The following is a 24,080-nucleotide window of genomic DNA, read 5'->3' as shown; positions in this document are numbered from 1 at the left end:
AACCAGACACCATGGTGCTCTTTGTTAAAACAATGTGGGAATGATGCACTTCTCAATAATCAGGAATTAAGTGACATCAAGTTGTACCTGTGACATTTGTCTTGTTTTTCAGCAGAATAGTGATGCATGAGTGCAAGTATTGTTTTGAAGTAGTATTTTATAATCTATGTCTGCTTAGACTAGAAGTTCATATAGACATATTACTGGAATACCAGTAATTTTCCAGTTGAGAAACATGAGATTAAACTGTTTTAATGACTTCTGGTACAGTAGCTACTAATTTAGCATATAGTGAAATAACACTACATGCTAAAGAAGATGAAGAATCAGTGCAGAACCATTGTGGCTTTTTAACTAAAATCTTATCGTGTCTTTTTTTCTTGCAGGTTTTTATGTGCCATTAAAAACGGGGCTTCAAGGCCCTGTGAGAAATCAGCGGCTGATGTCCCTGAGCCAAGGCAGCCTCACCTGTCAGGGAGGGTTTAGGTAGTTACATAAGTGTCCCCATAAATCTCCAGTGGTGGAGACTTTACAGCCTCTGTAAGCAATATGTTTCACTGCTCATCTACTCCAACTACCAGAAAGATTCTCCTTATCTGTTGCAATTTTCAACATGTTAGTCTTTTCATTGAGCACTGGAAGACTTATTTTTCTTTCCTCTGTATGAAATTGTAATTTTTCATGTTTTTTTCTAGACTGGATAAGCCTGGATCTTCCATGAATTTGATCAGAAATCTGAAAGACTTCTACTACATAGATATTAGTCTGAATTGTTCTTGAAGTACAATACTCAAAATCAACATAAACTTGTTATCAAAACTGTTTGATTGTTATCAAAACTGAGACTAAAAGCTACACAAGCAAGTAGAGTATTAGAAATTGATTCATGGATCTAAGTAAAATAACAGAGCCATCTTTCAGTTTTTATTTCACAAGCAGCTCTTCTTATGGAAAAAAAATTGTGGAGTTTTAGCTGTCTTTCCAGCCACCCAACATTGCATCAAAACCATTTAATTTGCTGAAAAAGAACAGTGTGAAAGCTAGATTTAAAAATATGCTACTATTGGTAAACCATTTTATTAGCCCCCAAGCTTCCCTAGATCAACAGCTTCAAATAACGCAGTCTTTCTGGTAGGTGAAATTCAATTACTTGAAAGAGACATAACAGAAAAAGGCTCCTGAAATTGTTTACCCAAAGTGCTTGAAGTAATGAAAACACTGCTGTTGCTTCCTGCCTTACCAAGAACTATACTTTCAGCTAATTAATTCTTACCTGTAAGATGAGCATGTTAGGCACAAACTTCTCTTCCCCACATATAACTAAAGAGAGGAGCAGCAGATCGCCTTTGTTAACTTTGAGGGAAAAAAATAATTCTGAAATTTCTTCGCTTCTAAGAAATGGAAAAAAAAGTAGTGATATGATTTGCATACCTTATGAAGTTGGAGTTTTATAGTTGGTTTTAATTACAGGTTGGTGGTGACCATGGTGTTTGTGGGTCTGCTTTCAAAATAAGTGTTTTACTTCACTGAAATGTCATTTTGGTATTTTGCAACATATACCGCAATAATAATCTGTAAAAATTTATCAGCAAGGGGTTTTTTGTGCTTAGGCATAAAATTTATCAGGTAGGACTAAACCCATTGTTAAAGCTCAGAAAAGGTGGAATGAACAAAACTTTTTAAACATTATGAACTTTCTGGGGCTCCCTCTACAGTACCAGTTTCTAATGCAGAAGTGTTTTATGCTAATTTAAGAAAGCCTCAGAACTACTGAAGAATTCTGACCTGTAGTAGGCAGACCTATTTCATTTATAATACATAAAAGATAAGGATTTCCTTTTGCAGAAACTATGCTGAGTATGCAGCTGAGAATAGAATGCTAGCTGATTAAGGTGTTGTTCAAAGACAGACTTAAATTTTTTAAAGTAGTTTAATTAGAGATTAAAATTATTAGGCTGTAATGAAAAGCATAGTTGTCATCCTGAACGAAAAGATTTTTAAAAATATATGAAATTAAGATAATTTCCCTCATGGCAAAACCTTGAGATTCTGAAGCACAATTTCTGTTTTACTCATTAGTTTATCATATCTTTGGTCAGAAAAATCTGTTACTAGCAATTGAGGAAATTGTCAAATACAAAGATTAGCCTGAGACATAGTCAGTGAAATTGAAAAGTGGATAATACAATAAATCTGGCAGAGATATTTCAGATATAAAGATAATACCTTTTAGTATTTTCTATCTTATGAGCACTGGATTCAATTGAGAATAACATCACTTAATACTATCAGTTATTTTCAATAACTTGGAAAACACCTTTATATTTAAGAATAAGATTTAACCATCAGGGATTAAGGTGAACATTATGGGTAAAAGTGCAGTTTTGCAGCAAAGCACAATGGAGAAAGCTGACACCAGCTAGCAACCAGAATCAGCAGGCCAGAGAAAGAGACACCTTGGGCACCTGTGTGTCCTCAGCAAACCACAAACTTGTAAAATGCACAATTTTATTCTTAACTAGTGTATTTTTGTAAAATTTCCCCATTTTAATAATTTCCAAAGAAGTAACTTCTTGTTGGGACTTCACTACATATGCAAGGAACAAAACGCTCACAACACGTTCAAGTTTACAGTAAGTGCTAGAGAAAAATAACACTGCAATTGCAAATCCATTAGGGATTTTTTTTTGCTGGTTTCTAATTTGTTGCCAGAATTTGTCATTAACTCATGTTTTGTATTAATACCAAAATACAGTGACACTTCAAATACACTGGAGCAATTTGTTAAAAACTGCATTTTGGGACATTTGTCAAATCTAAGGTTGAATAACTGACATTTCCCAACTTTAACCTCTAAAATACAGAAGTAAAACAAATTTCATTCAGTGTAATTCTATATGCAAAATTCAAAAATAGCCTCTGATGTGGTCTAAAATATAAACTTTCTTTAGCACCAAGGAAGGTTTTGTTTGCTAGGAAGTTGGTTTTTCTGAGGTTAAACCTTGGTCAGCATTTTAGTCACCCCTGGTGATGGTTCAGGACAATCAGCTACTTAAGATTGATAGTTTGAACATCTACCTTAAGCAGCAAAGATCTAACATGGCCCTCCTGAGTTTTTATGTATCAAGATGTTGATATATTCCACATATATATGATATATAACACATATATACTATACACACTACACATATATACACGCACCATGTATAAATAAATATATATATAGTGCACCTATGAGGGCCAAAAATCTTTTGCAGCTATTCTTGTCAGTTAAGGTACAAGCACAATCATCAGGATTCAACAACCAAGAACTGGGTATGCCAAAACTACAATATAGTCTGATACAATAATTGTGCTTTTACTATTCTTACATTTAATAGTGCAAAACGAAAAAAAGAGTCAGTAGTTTACTATTTTAAATATTCCTAATTCAAAAATATTTCTGTTTGCAACTAGAAAATGCAGTAGCTGTTTTGCAAAAACATGAGGTAAAATACTGAGGCCAAATTATAATGTTAATACTGTTTTTGTGGAACTGAATTATAAAATCAGCAGTCCTTTATATAACTAAGAAAAAAGCTTTAAAAGACTTTTGCCAGGCATATTGGCAGCATATATGAAGCAAAGATAGGAAGTCCATTTGGAGCTCAAGCTGTACAGAAGTCAATGTGTGCTAGTAATTCTCTATGCCGGCTCGTTGGATATGGCACTTTACATCTGGGACACTCGAGAAAACTTTCATCAAGGCAGCTGGAATGTTTCAGGGGAGGACTTCTGTCATATGTGGTCAGCTTCTTGTCAAATACAACTTGCAGATCTTCTTGTGATTCTGTATGTCCAGATTCCTGGAGTTTCTGGAAAAGGAGGAGCTTCACTGTAAGACTGGGGCATGCATGCACTGATCAAACACTGTAGGAAAATATATTAAGGCTTGATGGCAGACAAGCCTTGGGTGTGTTACAGCCCTAAGGACTGTGCCCTGTTCACCAGCAGCAAGTCTGAGTGGAAGCACATTGCATCTTTGTCACGGTGCAGCAGACAAAACTGGGTGACACACTGTGATACAGAATACAGAGCATTCCCTGCTCAGCACCCTGACTGCTCTGGAGCTCCTGCTGCAGTGCTCCTGCTCCGTGCTTGCTGGGGAGCAAAGCAGGGCCTGCCTGGCTTGCACAGGGCTCTGCGCCTTGGGGAAACAGACATAAAGGATGGAGGGACACTTACTCAGTGCTTGAAACAAGATCCCAAAGCAAGAAGATGTATATTTATGCAAAATCCCTGGCTGAATTCACTTGTGAGTTTTTCAGTACATACCAGAGGTTCCAGACGGGTTATTTTCTCCTTGGCCTTGCGCAGCTCCTTGAGAACATGGTTTAACTCATGCTTCAAGTTCTGGCGATCAAGCTTTCCGTTCTCTAAGTCTGTGGTACATATCTGGATCTAGCAGCCCAACAAAGTGAAAAATTAAAGTCAAAGTTAGTATGAATTGGGAGGAATGTTTCCCATTTATATATTTAAAGTCAGTTTTGCTCTGCAATAACATCTTAAAATGGGATTAAAAGGAAAGTTTAAATGAAAAATTAAAAATTGCTGTTGCTTTCATTACAGTGAAATTCACACATGCCCAGTTATTAAAATCTCCCTTAGAAGAGGTACAGTTTGAAGGTATTTTGATTGGAGGGTGTTTCAATTTCAAATAAAGAAAATAGAAAATATGGCAATGCAATTATTTATATAACTATATTAAAAACATATTACAAACTTTAATTAGGTGACTCGTTTTAGGATGTTTCTTGTGCCTTATCTGAGGCTTTACCTGTTGAACAAGTGATTGTGGAGAAAACAGCATCAGGTTTGATCATACCCTCTTATCAGTACAAAGTTACAGATTTTCCTCCTGACACATGTCAAAATTTTTGAAAGCATCAAGAGATTATGTACAGTTGAATATTCATGCCTAGCATTACTTTATTTGATATACTAATCATTGTTAAATGTGAAGTTAGTCTAGAAAGACTTTGTGTCTAACACAGATTAAATATCAGCCCTTTAGCACATAACTGTGTACCTGTTGTTCCAACAAGGCTATTCTTGTGTGTTCTGCCTCCTGTCTGAGCAATGATTTACGAAGGAGTTGCACCTACAAGGCAGATGAACACTTGTATCAAACAACTTCCATATACAATAGTTAGTAAGCTTAAAAAGAATTAATTTATAATGAGATGGAAGCAAACTCTTACATTCCAATGCCAACAGAAAATGTATGTCTGTTATGCAAGAACCAAACTTAGTTCAAATCACTATTTCCCCAAGGAAAACCCTAGTGAAAAATTATTATTGCATCGAGAAGGGGGAATGCAGGATGTTAAAAAAGAAACCAAAAATGGAAGCCTCCTAGGTGATTGCCAGAATGCTGACAAAAATATACTCACAAAACCTATGTTCGCACTAACATGGTATGATGTTAATAAAAACAAACAATGCAATTTTTTTTAAATATAAGAGAACAACTTTAAGGGTGAGAAAGTACTATATTATAATCATTAAGTAAATGCATACATTAAAATTTTCTCTGCTTTCATCGTGTGTCAACTTTTAGGATAATGCTGTTGTTCAGCTTCAAAAAAAAAAAAAAAATTTAATCATCAATCAACCAGTGAGAACCAGTCTGTCTTTGGAAAACTTAAGTATTGTTTACTTTGGTGTCTAGTAAATTTTGTTCTCGTATTTCAAATATCAGTTGTATTTTAGATGCCAGGTGACAACTAATATTAGTGGTATTCCATAGTTAGGAGCACATGATAAAATGAATTTTTAGCTTTCTTGTTCTTATTTACTATTAGTCTTACTATTAGTTTCTTGTTCTCATTTACTGTTATAGGATGAACTATATTAGAATCAATTTAATATTTCCTCCCTTCTCTTTTGTGTCCCTGAAGACTAGGGAAATAAATGAACAAAGAAGTTTCTTCTTTAAAACAATTCCGTTTTAAGCACAAGGACATGAGTCTAGATCTATGTGAAGAATAGTTACCAGAGACAGGATGGTCCATTCTGATTAACTATGAATTTTCATATCTCTTGATTCTTTGCTAATGATCTCAAACCTCCAAATCCATCCACTTACCTGACATAAAAGATCTTCAGACTTTTCTTTTTCTTCTCTGAGCTGTTCTTTGATAGTTTCATTTTCCTGTTTTAGTCTTTGTGCTTTCTCTTTCATTTTATTTTCATTTTCTTGAGTCTTGAGTTCAGCAAGCCGTTGTGATTGCAATAAGGCATTTAAACTCATCATTTCCTCTTGTGTCTCTTCATATGTCTTTTTAAGTTTGTTAAGTTCAGATCTCAGCTGGGTTATAGTGCATCTTTCAGTCTCAGGATCACTCTTAGCAGTTAGTAACAGCTGGTCATAGTACTCTTGTTTTTCCTCTTGTAGATGACCTTAATGAGTCAGAAATAATTGAGTTAGTAATGTGAAAAAAAAACCACTTAAAAATCAGAAAACTAAATCTTTAACAGCATTTTAAGGATTATTGATAGAGATTGACATAGTAGGCTATTGCACAGCTCAGATTAGAACCAAACTTTGGTTGAAACAGCTTTCAGTATTTATAATACATTAAGTTTCCTTACTGATATACTTACTGGAAAACACAGTTCTTCTAAGGCCTCATGCATTATACTGACACATGGGAATCTGACCCAAAGACACTGGATTCCTACTTTTATCTTTAGCCAAGCTGCTGGCATTACTCCCTCCCCAGAGATACCCTTGGGGAGGTGATAGATTCTACTTCAACCTTTTTGACCAAAGCCAGACCTTCCACTGTCTTTTGCAGACCATCTTTTCCAAAGAGTATGCCACAATTTACTTCTAAATAGTAAATAGAAAGGACTAGGACAGTTATTTTGATTAAAAATGCTTTAGGTTAGAAAATTTCTGCTTGTTGACCCAAGAAAAGTTTAATAAGTAGGAAAAAATTAAGAGGCAGACTGCAAAAATTCAGGGACAATACAAAATATATGTAGAAGCAGAATGAAGGATGTGGAATTTCATGGGCTTTCTGATTTTTGGCACTGTAAGTTTTGTGACTTTGATACCTTTTCTATTGAAGACTTACCCTAATTATTCCAAGTGTAATTTACTAGGGAGAGTTTCCTGCTTGAATGTTCTCCCTTCCCTCAGCTATGAATTAAGCCCTATCTTCTCACTAGCACTACTCCTTTACAGGGCAGTGACATCCTCAGAGCCAGGCCAAGTTTTTCCCTGGAAAAGGTTTTCATGTATATATACTTTCAACTTGTATAGCTAGGTTCTTAGAAACTTGGATTTCTGCTGCTTGAAGAGGAACTTTCTTACACCCTGACTTCAAGTCTCTTGGTTGCTCTTGTGGCAAAGCTTTGACTGCAGTAACTCTGCAGAATATTTTCTGGTGAGCTGAGCCTGCCTCCCTCTAAAAATACTGTTCATAGATTTCTGAACAGCAGCAAAACAAGATTAGGACAATATTTCACTGTTTTCCAGAAAGATTCAAACAGCAATGCAGAAACCAAGCCACTGCCCATGAATTACTAATGGCAAGCCTGTGGGTATGCTCTTACTCCACATGATGCTAGTTCTGTTTAGTGAATTTACCTTGCAGGTCAGTTACAGCATGTGTGAAATCAAGAATTTGTTAGTAAGGAAAAGCAAGTGAATGCCTTCTGGTTCTTCTGCTTAAAATGATTTTATTAATACTGAGAGGGTGTGCCTTGTTGAGGAACTGCACAGCAAGGAAGTGAGCTGGAGATGGCCAGAACCTTATTGTGAAACATTGCTTTGGAGAGGTGCCAAAACCTATCACAGGCTTTATTTCCCTGTAACAACTGTTCAGGTAAATAAAGAACATGGCAATCTTGAGTCATTTTTATAATATTTATTTTGAAAAAAGTAAATTTGAAAAAATCTGATCCACACCTAGCTAATAAATCCTTAATGCTTCCATTATGTCTACTGAAAGTGTACCTTGAAGGATGGGAGACATACATCTATTTGCCTCAACACTTTCCACAAACAGAGAGGTTGCTAATAGAGTGTCAAGGCTGTTAAAACCATCTTTGAAGTGGATAAGAACAGGAAGTACTGTTGGTCAAGTAACATAACTAGATAAGAGGAAGCAGAGGAATATTATTTAGCCAAGTTGTACCATTAAGCAGCCAAAGCATTGAGAACAAAGTCTTGATTTTAAGTGTGCTATAATTTGTTTTCAGAAAATTTATTCTATAGATAATTATGGTTTGGGTCACATGTGGGGGTAAAAATGAAGTTGATACCTTCTGAATTAGATTTAGATTCTTGCTTGCTAACTATTTCTGCCTTCTGTTCCAGTTCAAAAATCCTTCCAAGCAATCCCCTGACATATGCTTCCCGTTGCTGGTCATACAGTAGCCACTGCTGATTTTTCTCAAGAGCCTTCATAAAAAGAAACAGAAGAACGACAAAAAAGTCTCTGGTAATTAATCAGTTTTTAAAAGTCTTTGTCTTATGTCTTCAAAATATTAGAAGTTATGTATTAGACAGTTTAAAGATAAGCTAGTTAAGTCTGCTGCAAATTGTAGTAATCTGTACAATAAACAAATAAATCCATCTTCATTTGGAAAGTTAATTCAGGATGCTGAGCATAAGTTAAAACTGCAGCAATGGGAAAATTACTTAAAAAACAAAGGCTTTCATGAGTCATGCCTAGATTATGAAGAATTAACTTTTCAATCTCAAATATAAAATAAAATATAAAATAACAGACCTTGAAAATGGAATAAAATAAAACTGTATCATTACAATTTAATTTGTAAGAACAAGGACATGGATTTTCCAGCTGCTTGGCTCATAGACTTATTCAGTTTAGAAGGGACTCAAGAGGTTTCTAATCCAACTTCATGCTATCCCGGGCAGTGTCAGGTTCCTAGAGGCTTCTGAGTTGTCAGCAACCACTTAACCACTTTGTTCTGATAGTGTCTTTCAAAGATGATGGAAATCTTAATTTTTTTCTTTTGCAAGTTTTTGGGTTTTTTAATTTAAATTATTGCCTTGTCACAAGATCATTTTAGGGTTTATATTTTAGAGAGAAACATACCCTCTGAGGTCCCATACTACCCCAAAATATACATGATGATAATAGACATTCTTCTGCATCTCAATACAGATGGTATGTGCTTGAAATTTACAGGTAACTTACATCTTTCAATTGTCTTTCAATTTCAGTGCTGTTTGTTGCAGCTTCCTGCAGACAAAGAACAACTTATTAGTGTTGTTTAAAACAGATGGCTGAAACAGCAAAGCCACTCCTTTACAGCTATTAATCTTACATGAAGAGCATAAGAATATTTTAAAAATTAAATCAGATACATTTAAAAATTAAAACAGATGTGCCTTTTGTGTTTAAAGATCTTTATATTTGGTTGCTGGGGTTTTTTTGAAGGATCCAAGTTATGTAGAAAGCCATTTCATATATTTAAAATAGACTCTTCTGCAAAATATGGGACAAAGATTTACATGGAATTTATTCCATAAGTCTGCAACTCATAGTTACATTAAAATATTTCCTAAGGAAACCGTACTGTATTTTCTGCTGAACTGCTGTCTTGGAAGTCCTGAAGGGTGTTCCACAAAGAGGTTTTGAAAAATGAAGATTATTGTTTAAGTACACAAGGAGAAGTAAATGTTTTTTTCTATTTCTCTATCCTCATACATTTGACAATGACCCAGAGAAGCTGGGAAGAACCAGAGACCTCGATGCTTCCCTGGGATAACAGGAAGACTAAACATCTGGGAAATCCTGCAGGCCTATCTGCAAGCACAAGGACAAACTGCCTGATTTTCTGAGCCTGAGCCCCAGTACAGCAAGTATGACTTATGCACTCGTATGAGTAGGAGGCTTCTTGAGACCCAGCGAAAACTGGAGAGCAGTTATGCAGTCATGTTTCTCCCACTCTGACATGTACCTTCTCTGCAGGATACAAAGTGGTTATGAAATTGTGTAGATAAAAGTCAGAGGGAACTTCAATGAGTAAAAAAAAAAAAAAAAGTAGATTACTACCCAAATCCAAACTACATTTTTTCCAACATTTTTCTATGGATCTTGGAACATGATTTACAACAGAATTTATAGCTGAAAAACACAGAACTTTGAATATAATTATTAAACTTAATACTTCCTAATAAAAATAGGATTTAGAGACACTGAACTTATTTCTATGAACATCAGAGTCCTGCCTCAGTAAAAACTTTCTCAAAATTGTGTCATAAAACTGTTGTTTCCATTTCAGAGCTAGTATGCCACCTAGCAGTTTCAAGCAGCATTGCTAGACTTGTTCTCAGGTTCTCCAAGACATCCAGTAAAACATCATTGTCCTCCGTTGATAAATCAGTTAAAATTTTAAAAGAAAACTATGGTTTTAAACTAAAACATATTTTGGTGGTTTATTGACAAAAATATCATGAAAACCTGTTGACTTAATAGACATTTTAACACCTCTAATGAAGTTCCAAGTGTCTTAAAATTTAAAATAAATATGTTTCTTTTCAAGTGGTATTTCTCAATAGACTGCATTATGAGAAGTACTACATACACATGTGTTACCATTCAAAAGTAGTAGATGAAGATATTCTGTTATGTATTCGGCTATAGCAGAATTTCTAGAAATTGCTTAACTCCCATGAAGAGTGTAGGGAACCAGCACCATCTGCAGGTCAAAAGCTGGAAAAGAAAGACTTCCAGCCACCTAGGCACCTGTACCTAAACAACTTCCCTGTGCCCCTCATAGAGATACTACTGCATTTTCCAAAGAACATTGGAACGGGGCAGGGGTGGAAAAACAACTGTAGAATCCTAAATGGACTTGTAAACACTGCCAAGGATTGACCACTTCACATGAGAGGAGAAACTCATCATTCCTGTCCTATCCTGTGCCACATTGAAGAATTTACCATGTGTGATGCCATAGAAAATAAAGACAATTCGTTTTAACAGCTGAGACACAAATGAGGATTCATAAGAGCAGAGAGAAGAAAGATATTCTCATGACTGAAGCTGAATTAGGTGAGGAGCTTAGTTTCTTTATTAGTGCCCCATATCTCTTATCACTGCTGCCTTCTCACTCTGTCTAATCACTGAGCACACAAATCTGAGAAGGGCACAGTGCCTGCCTAAGCAACAGTGTATCCCAGTAGTACCACAGGTCACACTACCTGTGTGTGACCTTGAACTCGGGACCTTGCAATACAGCAGGAGAGAATTCCCTCCCCAGCTATGTTGCCTGAAGTGTGCTCTCTAACTGTTCCTCATTTAGAGTTCAATCTGGATACCATCTTGCTTCATACAAGAATATTTCAGCATGCAACACAGCTTGTAAGAAAATTAAAAAACCATCCTATTTTATAACAGGTATTGGTGCTTAGTGGGCACAAATTCCAATTTGCAATTGCAATATTTCTTCAGTACTTACCTGGGATGCCTGAGAAGTACTACTGGCTCCATTCTCAAGATCAGAGCATTTTGCCATGACTGCAGATAAATTACATTTTAACCTGTTAATTTCTTCCGATAGAGAACAAAGTAACTGTTCTCTCCTTTCTGCTTCCTTTGTTTTTTCCTCTAGTTGATTTTGTAGTAAGGACACTTCATTAATCTTGGTTTTGGACCTAAGCTTGTCTTTCAGGTTTTGGATTTCTCTGTCCTTCTCTTCAAGAAGATGGTTGTATTTTTCTTTTTCTTTCTCAAGTGAAAATATTTTCTAAATGAAACAGAATAAAGAGTAGGTGATAGTCTATGCATCAAATGCATTAGCAAGTTTACAGTAGTTCGAGATGATCTGAGCAGCAGGGTCTAGTGGAAGGTGTCCTTGCCCATGGCAGGTGGGTTAGAACTAGGTGATCTTTAAGGTCTCTTTCTACCCAACCCATTCTATGACCTTATGATTCTGTAATGCTCACTTTCAAAGTTCTCTCTTAGCCTTTAATTAGCTGAGAAAATTACTTTTAACTCCAAAAAGACAATACTGGAGTGATCATCTGAAATATTTCAAGTCTGAAATAGATGAAGCAAGGAGAGAATGCAAAGAACCAAGTTTCACAGGCTTGGCAGGTACTCAGCTTTGCATATGAATAAAGATCACTACAGTATATGAGCCTTAAAATGAAAGCAGTACAAGAACTCCAAAACACTTCCAGCAAAGAGGTTGGTGCTACGTTTCTTAGTATATTTCTTAGCATATTTGGTAGCTTTTGGGAAGCAGCAGAGCCTTCTTGTAAACTACATGATAGTGAGTTACACAAGAGTTATAATAAAGCATTCAGGAGGAGGATCCTGTTTTTCCATGTTATCTGGCCCTGTAGTTTCAAAATGTGCTTTAGTAGATATTTTCAACATGCACTCTTTTTCCAGTAGGCCTCCAGCACAGGTAATCATTACACACAATTAGTACTGCATTTTAGATGCCATGGGGCTCTGCATGAACCTCAGACATGACAGCATTTAATTCTGCTGAGAAAGGCTGATGTTGAAATCCTGCACGTTGACATCAAGTCATTAGAAAGAGAAACTGAAAGTGAATTTGGGAGAGCCTAAGTTAGGGAGTGGTTGAACACCACTGCTCACTAAAATTAAAATAGTGACACCAAAGAGTATCCGGTGTATCAAACACGATGGTGATTTTGCACCTGTGTTTTCTAGTTCATAGGAAACCAGTATTAAGTAACCAACACCATGCAAACACCAGCAGACTCAGCAAATACACTAAGGAATCTAGCCAAAACTGTGCATGAGCTGCCCAGCCATAACTCATCCTTGGCTTAGGACTTCTCAGCTGGCCTTGTGGCACAGACACATGACACGCCCTTTTGTTAAAAAAAGTGGCCTAGAAATATTAGTATGCCTAGTCCACATTAGCTGTATCCTTTTCTAGTGTCCGTCTAAAGTTTCCCCATCCTTCTGGGAATCCTGACAGGCTGTACCTAGGTCACCTATTAGCTCTTGAACGTCTCTCTCTGCAACCACATGTTTACCTCGAGTGGAACAGTCATAGACATACAGATGCTTCGATACCTTGCAGCGTCCTAGTTTCTGCTCTTATCTGCAATGGAAGAATAATGTAACGACCCAATTACAGTTTCATTTACCTATAGCTGAGTGGGAGCTTGACAGTTCAATTCAAACAAACACTCTGCACTTTTTGGCATGTTCTTAAACAAATGTTTTCAAACGTTAAGTTCTTCGCAGGAAGTGCTTAAAATACTTCTCTGAGATGTGTTCTGTTGGACACATGAGGACAGGTCTTAATGGACTAACTGGCACCTCTGACCTCATGTCTTTGTATTTACCAGCCTTGTCAGATGAGTGTGATTTTATTAGCTCAGCTGTCATTGAAAAATATCTGAGAATGAAAGTGTGAAACGAAAAGTTTGTCTGGACTGTCTAACACTACTAAACCAGTTGTGACATCAAAAGTTTTGAGAGGAAAGGTGGGGCTCCTGCTCCCGCGGCCGAGCGCCGTATCCGTGGGACCCGGCCCGCGCTGGCTCGGGGAGAGCCCGGCTCACCTGTAGGAGCTCGCTCCTCTCCGGGTCCGTCATTTTGCCTTTGCCTGTGGCCACTTCCTCCACGGATTTCCGCGGGGCAGCGCCCTCCCTCTTACCCTTCTCGAGCCCACTGTCAGCTCTGGAGTTGCCCGACTTCAGGCCCCCCTTGCCAATAATTCGATCTATGGCGGTCTTGGCGTTCATCGTTAGTCGCCTGCACAAACCGAACGAGGCGCTACGGAACAGCGATCCCTTCTAGCGGGCAGGACAAGGCTTCCGACAGCTGGCGGCGAGCGCACGCGGCGCGGGCCTTCCCGGATCCCGCGGGGCTCGAAGGGGCCGCGAGTCACGGCGCGGGGGCACGGCCCGGTGCGGGGCACGGCCCGGCGGCGGCTCCGTCCGGCCCGGTGCGGGGCACGGCCCGGTGCGGGGCACGGCCCGGCGGCGGCTCCGTCCGGCCCGGCCCGTGCCGCTTCCGGGAGTTTGAATGCCGCGGCTCCGGGCCGTCACTTCCGGATGGTCCCCGCGGGGCGGTGGCGGCTGGGGCGGTGTCCCCTCGTGTCGCCGCCCCTCGTGTGGCCGCCCGGCCGGTGCCGTCCCTGCCCTCCGGCGCAGGGGCTCCCAGCCGCGTGGCGGCGGCGGTGTTGGCCAGCAGCGGGGTGCCGGAGGCGGGAGCGGGGCGCAGTGGTGCTCGGGTCGAGTCTGCAGGAACCGCTCAGTGCTGTCTGCTCCGTGTCTGTGTCCTCGTTCCTCCCTGAACGCGTGGGGTTTTTCTTCTTCAGAAATCCTCTCCATCTACCCGAAATCTAATAATTTTAGAAATTGCAAAGTAAGCTAGGATAGGTCTCATGTGACCGTGTGAAACCTAGGCTGAACTTGTGACTCCTTTTGCTGCCTCTTGCTGGCTTCCCCTCTCCTCTCTCCTTGGGGACGCGGGGACACGTGTGGCAGTGGCAGCCTGAACCTCTCGGCTTTTTACTTCTGCTCACAGCTGAGAGTAAGTGTGAGCGCGGGGGAGCTCAGAGCTCTTGCGCTTCTCATCTTAGTGTTGCCTAGTTCATGCTACCAGAGCGTTTGTGCACGCGTTTAAGACAAAACAGTCATATGTTTCCAAATTAAAAAGAGAGTCTTGTCACTTAAAATTTCTTTTTTGCACGCATTTCCTTAATGCTTTTTAATTTTAGTTGTGGATACATATTTCAGTAATTCTACTATAAGTCCACTATATCCAGGATGTTCCATGAGGAAGCTGCAGTGTCGTTCCAGAATGCAACAGGAGGGGGAGGACTTAAACTGTTTTTTGGGATCATCGCCAGTTTCTGACTAGGCTGGCACAGAGGCAAACCAAAAGCATTTGCGAACAATGAAGTTCTAAAAATTAGGGGGAAAAAATACAAGCCATCGTGAAATTTCAGACCTTGGTATACCGAGAGGCAGACGTGGTTTAGATCGAGTTCTAGAGTCGTGCTCAATGTTCATGTTGCTTAACGCTTATTCTTGCCTTGGTTTCTGACGAGAAATTTATCACGCAGTTTAAGAATAAAAGCAGCAGCAAGAAACCTGAGTTTTGCAGTGTGCCCCAGGATTTCACTAGCGAGAGCTCTCTCTGTGCAGCAAGACAGAACGTGGTGTCAATTTACAGGACTGTTTTTTTCTTAGAGCTTTGAGCAGCTAGTCCGTCATAGATCCACCCATAGACCTCCTTTGCTGTAAGCCGGTAATTCCCTGCCTCCTCTTCCTGCTAGCAGTTCAGTCCAGAAGTTAAGGACTGTGAAACTGAAGATTTAATTCCTTCGGTAGTAGTCAGCATTTAGGCAAGAGGGAAACAATGCTTCGGGTGATTGTGGAATCTGCTACCAATATCCCTAAAACCAAGTTTGGGAAACCAGATCCTATCGTTTCTGTTATTTTTAAAGGTAAGCAAAACTGTCATAAATGTAGCCAGGGAAGAAGTTTTGTAAAAGATAGTGCCCTTTGTAAGTATCTGAAAATCTGGGAAATCGTGTTTTCCTGGAATTGCATTTGATGTAATTTTAGGGAAGACTTTTTAATTAGAGACAGCAGTTACCTGAATGAAGTTTGAACTGGGTGGACCACATTGGTCTGTTCTGAGCAGCTGTTCTTGTGTTTCAGGATCCACATTTTACAAGTTTTTCCAAAGGATTAACCTGTTGCTTTAAAAACAAATCTAATTGTGTAAATGAACCCACTTTTAATTCTGATATTGAAGATTACCTCGTTTTCCATCTGAAAAATCATTCCTGTCTTGATTACTTTGAATAGGCACTGCTTACTGTCACACACATACAATAAAAATGTGATTTATTGTTGTTACAAGTAGTATATTGAAAAACAGTAGTACTATTTCTGAATGTGCTTGATTTTGTTTTAGTTTGGTTTGGAGGGTTTTTTTGTTGCTTTTTTGTTTGGGGTTTTTTTCCCCCCACAAACAGAAATGCATATCAAATTTTGCCTGTTGAGATTATTTAATTACAGGATTTTGGAAGGAAACTGTATTTTTCACTTTCATTGCTTATCAGTTATATATGGGAGAAGACTGTGAAAAATTAGCATTTATATGTTATATATATAAGCTAAGTATGTTTTAGAGTATATTTTACCTGTTGCCAACATTACCTCACTCGGCTAGACTAGAGGAACTTGATTTCTAGTATTGATTTATCTTTAAGGTGCCAAAACCTTTAAGCAATTTTGGATAATGTAATACATCAAACCAAGCTGTGACAAACAGGCATCTTATCTCCTGGTGACCTGGTTTCCTAACTGTGCACTGAAATCCAAATGGTATTTTAAAGTGTGAAAAGTCCTTGCAGGAATTTGTCACCTTTAGAAACCAAATCTGAAATCATGACAGCTGTAGGCTGAAAAAGGACAAGGCACTGCACATGCAGAATCTTAACTTTCAAAGTAACAAGTTTCCAGATACATTTATTTCAGCATCAGAAAGATGTGAAATCGTTCCATTTCCTTTAGTTTCTTCCTTTTTTTAAAGGTTTGTCTTTTTTTTTTTTTTTTAACCACCCTGTGTGTTAGAAGTGGCAGAGCCTGTCTCCGTAGCTTTTGGAACTTCATAATTCTTAAAATATGATTTTACTTGCCCTGCAAAAAGTGAATGTACTGTCATTTCTCTGGTTTGTTTCACATTCTGCTAGTTCTTAAGTATCCATTTTCTCTTTCCAGTTCCTTGTCTCTCTTTGCTTTCCTGCCAGTTTTGCCTTTCTGTGTTGCCTCTGTTCCTGCAGTTTCAGACTCCAGAGCTGGTTTATGCCTTCCCGTCTTTGTGCTTAAGTGTCTGTTTAATCCCTCCTTGTAACCTTTTCTTCCTTCTAATGTGCTCTAATGCAGTTCACTTTTACGTAGTAAATAGAAGTTACAGATTTTTTTTTTCTTCATTGCTTGATTTGTTTTTCAGTCCTTCAGTTATCCAAACACAGGAATTGGACAACAGATGTTAAAGGAATGAATTTATATTTATCCTCTCTGTACTAGAATTGGGATTTTTAAATGTTTCCAAACATGCTTAACCAGTGTCAGCTTCATAATTGTGACAGGTTTTTAGTGACCTCATGGGTCACTGATATTTAATTTCTCATTATCCTGCCACTTCTATTTATGTGATTTCACTACATACCAACAGTCTGATTTTTTGCTTCCCATCCAGAGTGATTCAAGTGGGACAGAAAATACCAGGTTTTTACCAGCTATTAAGCAGCTCTGATTTAATTTGTGAGTGAGTGCCTGGTTACCAAGTGCAAGGACAGAGTCATATCTGAAATACGTTTGACTTCTAGCTGTTTATGTTTATAGATGTTTTTTTTTTATACACTGCTGGTTCCCCCCTCACCCTGTTAATGTGTAGAGATAGGAAACCACTCTTATTTTTGGAAGAAAGTGTCAAAGGGCATTCATCTTTAACTTTAGTCCCTACCCAGTGTAAATCCTGGGGGACATAAACGCATTTGGGAGTGCATGTTCTAGACTGGGAAGAACTTAAGCATTTGCAGGACTATGGCCATGGTCCTGCAGGACATTTTCATGTTCTTGTTTGACTCTGGAGTATTCTTGGTGAAGTCTTAGTGAACCACACTCACTTGACAGAAGACTGCTGTGGAAGTTGGCATTTCATTAGAACAGTATTTGGTCAAATTTTAATTTACAGGGCCTTTGCTGATGTCAGGTTCAGTAAATTTAAGCCTCCCATGAGAACAGTCTTTCAGTCTCAGACCTTTACAGCCATGCTGTGAAGAAAAAACTCATGATCCTGCAACTGTTAATATAAAAGGACTGCAAATGTTTTATATGTTAAGACATGTAAGTTAATATGGTTTCATCTATGAATAGAATATATTTAATCCAATTTTTAAAACTAAGCTGGTTTCAGACTAGGCAGTTAATATAATTTAGCTGCATATTAGGAGGGAATAGGCAGCTGTTTCTGTTCTGATATAGCAGAGCAGTTTTGTGCAAGCATTTCCCTTTTTTTTTTTTAAACACATTTATGTCCAGTCCAATGGGATGGAACTTTTATTTACTTTAAGAAAAGGTCACAGTTCAAAGAGAACTACACCCTGAGTAAACGAATATTGCTATCTGGAATTGGGTGCTGTTCTTGCAGAATTCTGAGTTTGTCACTCAACATGAGACAATTCATTGGTCAAATTAATATTAAAAAACTGTTGCCATTTGCTAAACTGGCACTAGGTGATGATGATTATATAATATGATAATAATAATAATAATATAATTGGAAAAAATCATATAATTATATGATCAGTATAATAATTCTGGTTTGTTAGATTCTCGTCTCAGTGTGTAAAAATTGATTCCATTGTTTGTATGTGCAGTCAATGCTAGGATATTTAGTGGTTTGACCATTTGTTTTGGCTGCCTCATTCCACTTTATGCAGTAAAAACTGAGGTGAAATGGCATTTAATTAGATTAATCTAACTTGATTCCATTTGTGCTTAATCTAAGAGCTTTCCAGCAGGCCTGCAGGCCTGCAGTAGTTCAAAGCTGTTTTAGTTTATATTTCGGTGTGTGAAAGAAAATAGTTTTAGAGTGTAATTATTTACTGGATTTAAATTTTCTGTTTTGCAGAGAGTTAAATTATCTAAATTTAATTTCCACGGTTTTGGAGGTCTGCCCATTTGACCCTGCAGTTGCTGCCATCATGCAATCTTAATTCTCCTTTGACAAAAGTTTTATGGGACGCTTAGTTAACTGAAATGTGATACTGTCTTAAATCTTAGACTTAGGACTGTTGTAAAAGATAATGTTTGCTTCTGCTATTCCCCACATGCTCATGTTGATTAAAATGCTAGTTATAATAGAAAAAAAAATTAAGATGGAAACATTAAGTGTTTTGCTCTATGGTGATCTTTTAAATGATCAACAGTTATTGTTTAAACAGCTCATCTTAATTTTTTTTTTTGGACACTGAGCAATTAAATTCTTATTACAGTCATTTCCACCTGAGAATGTTAACCAGCATGTTTTAATGTAAGGTAGTGTGGTGCCTCCATCAAGATAAAGCAAATAGTGATTTCTTCTACAGTACCACAGTTACTGTAGTTAGTTTTTAAAGAAACCAAGTATAGAGTTTTTTATCTGTATGCTCTATAATTTCTTATTTCATGGTAGGGCCACACAAAAAATGGTGACTGGCCCTATTGCACAGTTTATCCTGGTGTGGTTTAGTCTTGGTTGCTATAGCTGCAATCATTGCCAGCACAGGAAAACAGCCTGAGGAGCTGAAACTTTTGTGAGCTCCTGGAATAACTGAGCAGTCCACCTCACCCGGCTTGGCAACAGGGGTTTTTGATTGGAAGAAGAAAGAGCTTTGCCAAGAGCTTAAAAACAAATATCTCCACCACCTACTGCATTAAAATACTGATAAAAGTGTAATAAAAAGGAAGTCAGTAAAGAGATGAGAATATATGCAAAGTATTTCCTTGAGGAAGGGAATGTTGTACTCTGACTAACATTACAACTAAAACCCAAGGTAAGCTGTGCTTCCCAGTGTTTTTTCATCCAGCTTTCACACAGATGCATAACAGAAAATGGGTTTTTTCTCAGTGTAAATTAGAACATGCATATTAGTGGAAACATAAATCTTGCTTTTGTGAAAATGGATAATTCAGAGTGGAAAATTTAGCACCTTATCAAGAGTTGTTCTGACTGTTGTTCAAGCCAGACTCATCTTAGAGAGAGATTTTAGCTTTGGCAGGGATCACAGGACTTTTATCCATTAGTTCCATCAGAATCAGGTCTGTAATTTACTGTCCTCTTTACAAACAGCTGTAACTGTTCCTTTTTTTCACTGACAGTGAAAACATCTTTTCATCTCCCATTTTCTAGAGGGACTTGGAGTATCAGTGCCAACCCCAGATATTCTGGGATAGCCAGTTTTGAAAATGATTTGTCTCCTATTAGATAGCATAAAGTTGAATTTCTCTCACTAGCTTGGTAATTAGTGCTTTGTTCTGCAAAATGTCAGGCCACAGTATGGTATGTTATGAAAGCTCTTTCTTTGTCCTACAACGTGAGTCAATATCCTGTATGAACTGTAGACAATTCCTGTTACATAAATGGGAGTCAGTTCTTGTAATTTGCAGCATGGGCTGATTTTTTCAGTACATCCCACTCTCATCCAATAAAAAGAGCCACCACAGTCAGTAAGCCTGACTAGTGGGTATATGAACTTGCCCATTTGGCATATCTTTACTCTTCCTTCCGAGGCTAAGTGCAGTCATAATTTCAAATACCAAAAATGCAATTATCTTTACTGCAGTCTTTAAAGATGTGGAGTGTGTCTAAAGCTTGGACTTCTTGTGGTGGCTGAGCACTTTGGAGATCAGCAGCTGCTTTACACCCTGTACTTAAATATGCTTGTTTGTTATCACTAATATATGCAATCTCTGTTTATAGAGCTCTGTGTTTGTCTGTGCTCTTTTGTGCTTCTGAGTGTCAAAAGACTTGTCCTCCATTGGAGCTAGATATTGTAACTGAACAGGAAAAATAATGCCAAATTTTGTTTAATTTGCACCACAACCCACATTCTCATGATTTATAGTTTGCCCAAGTGCAAATTTTACCATGAAGTATGGAAAATTTGCAATTTTTGTAATTTTTAGGCTACAGTAAGTTCAGTGAAGTCATATCTACATAACCTCTGGAAACCATTTTTTCAGGAAGGATTGCATTTCCTCTTACATGCATGTGCATTTCTTCTAATATTTGCTCATTTAAACCAGACAGTGCTGACACTGTAAGCGTATCTCATAAGGGTTTTTTTCAATGTGATTTTATTCCAGACCTAAACATTCAAAAGTATTTTGTAACTCAAATATGATAAATATGTAACACATTTTCTCTACTACTTTCAAAAGTAGTGCTTTACTCCTATCACTTAGAGGTTACTGTTTGGTTTGAGATCTCCAAGTCTTTTATTCTGTATTTTTTCATCATTATTGAAGGTGAAGCTAAGGGTCATAAAAGGTTGTGAAACCTAAATATTTATTTTGCTTTTTGGAAATACAACTAGCTATGCTTAAACAAAACAATAAAAAGCCTCAACTACTAAAATTGCCCAGGGGACTTCTTGATTGTAAAACCTACAACTTCTGGAAGAGGTAAAAGGAATTGGAATATTTGGTTTAAAGTTCAAGCCTTCTTTAGAAAAGTGAAAGGAAAAGATACTATATTTTTGTAGTGCTTTAGCAGAAACAAATAATCACGCTTTGTTTGTATTTGCAGATGAAAAAAAGAAAACAAAGAAGATTGAAAATGAACTCAATCCTGTTTGGAATGAGGTAATTTTTAAAAAATAAATCCTTGGTCATTTTAAGACAATGCTTGTAAAATCATTAAGTCAGTTTCAACAGCTGAGCATGTTGTTGGAAAGGGGATCTAGTGCTATGTGTTCTTTCAAGGTGTTAGTAAATGCAGGTGAATGGATTCTTCTTGCACCATATATTACAATTTATTAGCAATGTGTTAATGCAAAACTAGATGGATAACTGATGAGTTTGTGGTCTGCTTTTGTTCCCACTTTCTTTTGATCAAAATGATACTCAGCCATGGGAACCTAATGGTATAATTTATTATGAACTAGGAAAAACCATACAGAATTAAAAGAAATTATGTATTGAAAGTCCTCACGGTTTATTTGTAGGCCTAGTCTTATGTTGCATCTTCTGGAATATTTTTCTTGGGGAAAATGTTTTCTTGGCAGTGTTTATTCTCAATGATAAATGAAAGTTAAAGATTTTTCTTATATTTTGTAATTAGAATTATAAAGAAAGGGAACACACAACTATTTGTTTAAATTCAATAGCAACTGAGTTCAGCCAATATTGGAGTGGATTAATATCAGATATTACGCATGACATGACAATATGTATGCTAGTGTGAGGAAGTGGAAATGTAAAAGAAATGATGGTTCACTATTAAACAATTTAATCATGCTATTGTTGCTAGTAATTAGCAAATCAAATACATGTTATGAGCATTTTTTACTTTGCTTGTGCAAATGTAAGCTGGATTTGGTCTCTCACTACATGCAAAATTTATTTCTGAATAATTTTGTTGTATCTGCTACTCTGCTGTTAATTTTTACATAACTTGTAATTATAATTTGGGTTTGGTTTATTTATTTTTTTTTTGTTCAGATTGTTGAATTTGACTTGAAAGGAATCGCTCTGGATAATTCATCTTCCCTAACAATTATTGTGAAGGATTTTGAAACAATTGGACAAAACAAGTATGTTCCTTCTTTCCCTCTCCCTACCCACTCCCACCCCAGTATTAAACACAACTTTCAATACAGAAGTACAAGGGGGAAATGGAACTGATAGCTGATGTTTGCTGTGCTCTCTCTTTTCTGTCCTTTTCTGTCGATTACTTTTCAGCTACTTCTGCCAAGTAGTGTTGCTATTCTGAAAGGAAGTATGATCGTGTCATCTTTTCTTTTTATTTCATGGTGGATTTCATGTGTCTTAGGCAAACATTCATGTTTATAGTAGCCCAATTCCATTGTTAGCTTTTCTTTACTACTCTCTGCCTCCTCCCAACATATGGATTCTGGTTTTCACAATACTCTAACAGCTCTGTCATAAAATCGCTGTGAGTCAAGACAGTGCCCTCAGGTCTCTCATTCTTGAGATTCCTGCAGGTCAGTTAGGCAGGAATATATTGCATGCCTCTGGCTTTAGGGAGATCTCAAAACTTGAGATAGGAAAGCTTATCAGTAGTCAGAATTTTGTAATGGACTTTATAATGCATCAGAAAATAAAGGAAAGTGATTATCTGAAGCACCTAAAATGTTTCATTCTGTATATGGGTTCAAAGTTAAGCAGTCATGTGGTTGGTTTTCTTCAAATGGTATTTTTAAATATCATCTAGACTCATATTTATAACACTTAACCCCCAGCTCGTGCAAATGCCTGTTTGTTTTGCTTAGGTTTATGCACAGAAAGTTGTTCATACCAAAGGCAGAGTAACACCTTCAAAGTGATGCTCTTTGAAAATAGATCCTCAGTAACATCCTCATATTTGCAATGTGTGATGTGTTTGGAAGGGATATTGGCAGGGAAACAGGACAAGGGGGTGAGAAGTGAGAAACACATGAGCAGGCATTCTGATTTTAACATGGTAATAGGAAATAGCATCTTGTAGTTCTTTTAAGGACGCAAAGCACTGTAACAACAAGAGATTTGATACTTATGAACATTCACATTTAGGTGAAAGGAGGGAATGTGGAATAAATTTCTCACCTACCAATTGCATGTATGCATAACCTGTATTTCTGTACAGTTACTGATTCTATTTCCTGAGTTGGGAGAGATTTAGGATTACCATATCATAGATTTGCTACTTTTTCATGGTATCTCTTCTAATATGTAAGAAAAAGTCTATAGCTAGATACATGTCTGAAGTGCTGCAGCATTTCAAAACAGTGCTCAGTGGAAGAGTGTGCAAATAACACTCCCATGGTTTGTCTGCATGCTAGTTCAGGATTGGAAAGGTGGAGCACAATGCCTATCTAAGGTCCTTACTACAGAGAGCTACTCTAATGACAGTTTAAGAAACCCAGTGTTTGCTTCTGACATTCACAAGTAGACCCGTTAACTTGGGAAGTCTATTAGGTGTCTAAGCTAAGTGGGATTTGAGTTGAAATCAACAGTCTTCCCTTTAGAGATTCATGGTTTTATATATTTTATTTTAAAATCTAGATTTAATTTGGATTTAGTTTTTGAGTATAAAGAGCACGTCTAGGGGCCTCTGTTGCCTAAGAATGAGGAATGAGAAGAAGCTGCACCATGTCTTTGGCTCTGTTTTCTTTCTTCTGGGGGAAAATAAGCAGTGGGGATTGCTGTTGTTACATTCAAGGTAGTGACAACTTTTGCTCAAATGTTCTGCTACTGTCTGTCTGTAGGCCAGAAGCAGAGCCCTGTGCTTTTCAGGCCAGCCTCCCTCTCTGGCTGCTCACTCACAGAGCTCCTG

The 24,080-nt window shown here is 37.6% G+C and overlaps 2 protein-coding genes across 4 annotated transcripts in view; one reads left to right on the top strand and one right to left on the bottom strand.

Annotated features, from left to right (window-relative positions):
• Positions 1 to 897: 897 nt before the first annotated feature.
• On the bottom strand, positions 898 to 13,947 carry CEP55 (centrosomal protein 55). Of its 2 annotated transcripts, none has more exons than XM_053984322.1 (8): positions 13,577 to 13,947; positions 11,485 to 11,772; positions 9,216 to 9,260; positions 8,314 to 8,452; positions 6,128 to 6,441; positions 5,069 to 5,140; positions 4,315 to 4,440; positions 898 to 3,854 (listed from the first exon to the last, which is right to left on the bottom strand). In XM_053984322.1, exons 1-8 carry the CDS (start codon positions 13,757 to 13,759, stop codon positions 3,648 to 3,650), a joined length of 1,374 nt encoding a protein of 457 aa, XP_053840297.1. In that variant the 5' UTR covers positions 13,760 to 13,947; the 3' UTR covers positions 898 to 3,647. The 2 variants fall into 2 exon arrangements, with proteins under 2 accessions (XP_053840297.1, XP_053840298.1); XM_053984323.1 differs by lacking the exon at positions 898 to 3,854 and adding an exon at positions 3,864 to 4,186.
• Positions 13,948 to 15,339: 1,392 nt separating this feature from the next.
• Positions 15,340 to 24,080, top strand: part of MYOF (myoferlin) — a 62,120-nt gene continuing 53,379 nt past the window's right edge. For both annotated transcript variants that reach the window (XM_053983657.1, XM_053983656.1), the window contains exons 1-3: positions 15,340 to 15,471; positions 21,333 to 21,388; positions 22,247 to 22,338. In XM_053983657.1, coding sequence (XP_053839632.1) covers positions 15,384 to 15,471; positions 21,333 to 21,388; positions 22,247 to 22,338 — 236 coding nt within the window. In that variant the 5' untranslated portion in view covers positions 15,340 to 15,383. The remainder of the gene's footprint in view (positions 15,472 to 21,332; positions 21,389 to 22,246; positions 22,339 to 24,080) is intronic.

Source organism: Vidua macroura, chromosome 8 (assembly GCF_024509145.1).
Source record: "Vidua macroura isolate BioBank_ID:100142 chromosome 8, ASM2450914v1, whole genome shotgun sequence".
Lineage (NCBI taxonomy): Eukaryota > Metazoa > Chordata > Aves > Passeriformes > Viduidae > Vidua > Vidua macroura.
Note: the sequence above shows the minus strand (reverse complement) of the source record. Positions and strands in the feature narration are given on the sequence as shown.

Coding starts and splice junctions, on each gene's coding strand:
- CEP55 (XM_053984322.1), bottom strand. CDS start 13,759: ATGAACGCCAAGACCGCCATAGATCGAATTATTGGCAAGGGGGGCCTG. Junction 11,773..13,576: donor AGAGGAGCGAGCTCCTACAG/GTGAGCCGGGCT, acceptor TGTTTCATTTAG/AAAATATTTTCACTTGAGAA. Junction 3,855..4,314: donor TAACCCGTCTGGAACCTCTG/GTATGTACTGAA, acceptor CTCCTTTTCCAG/AAACTCCAGGAATCTGGACA.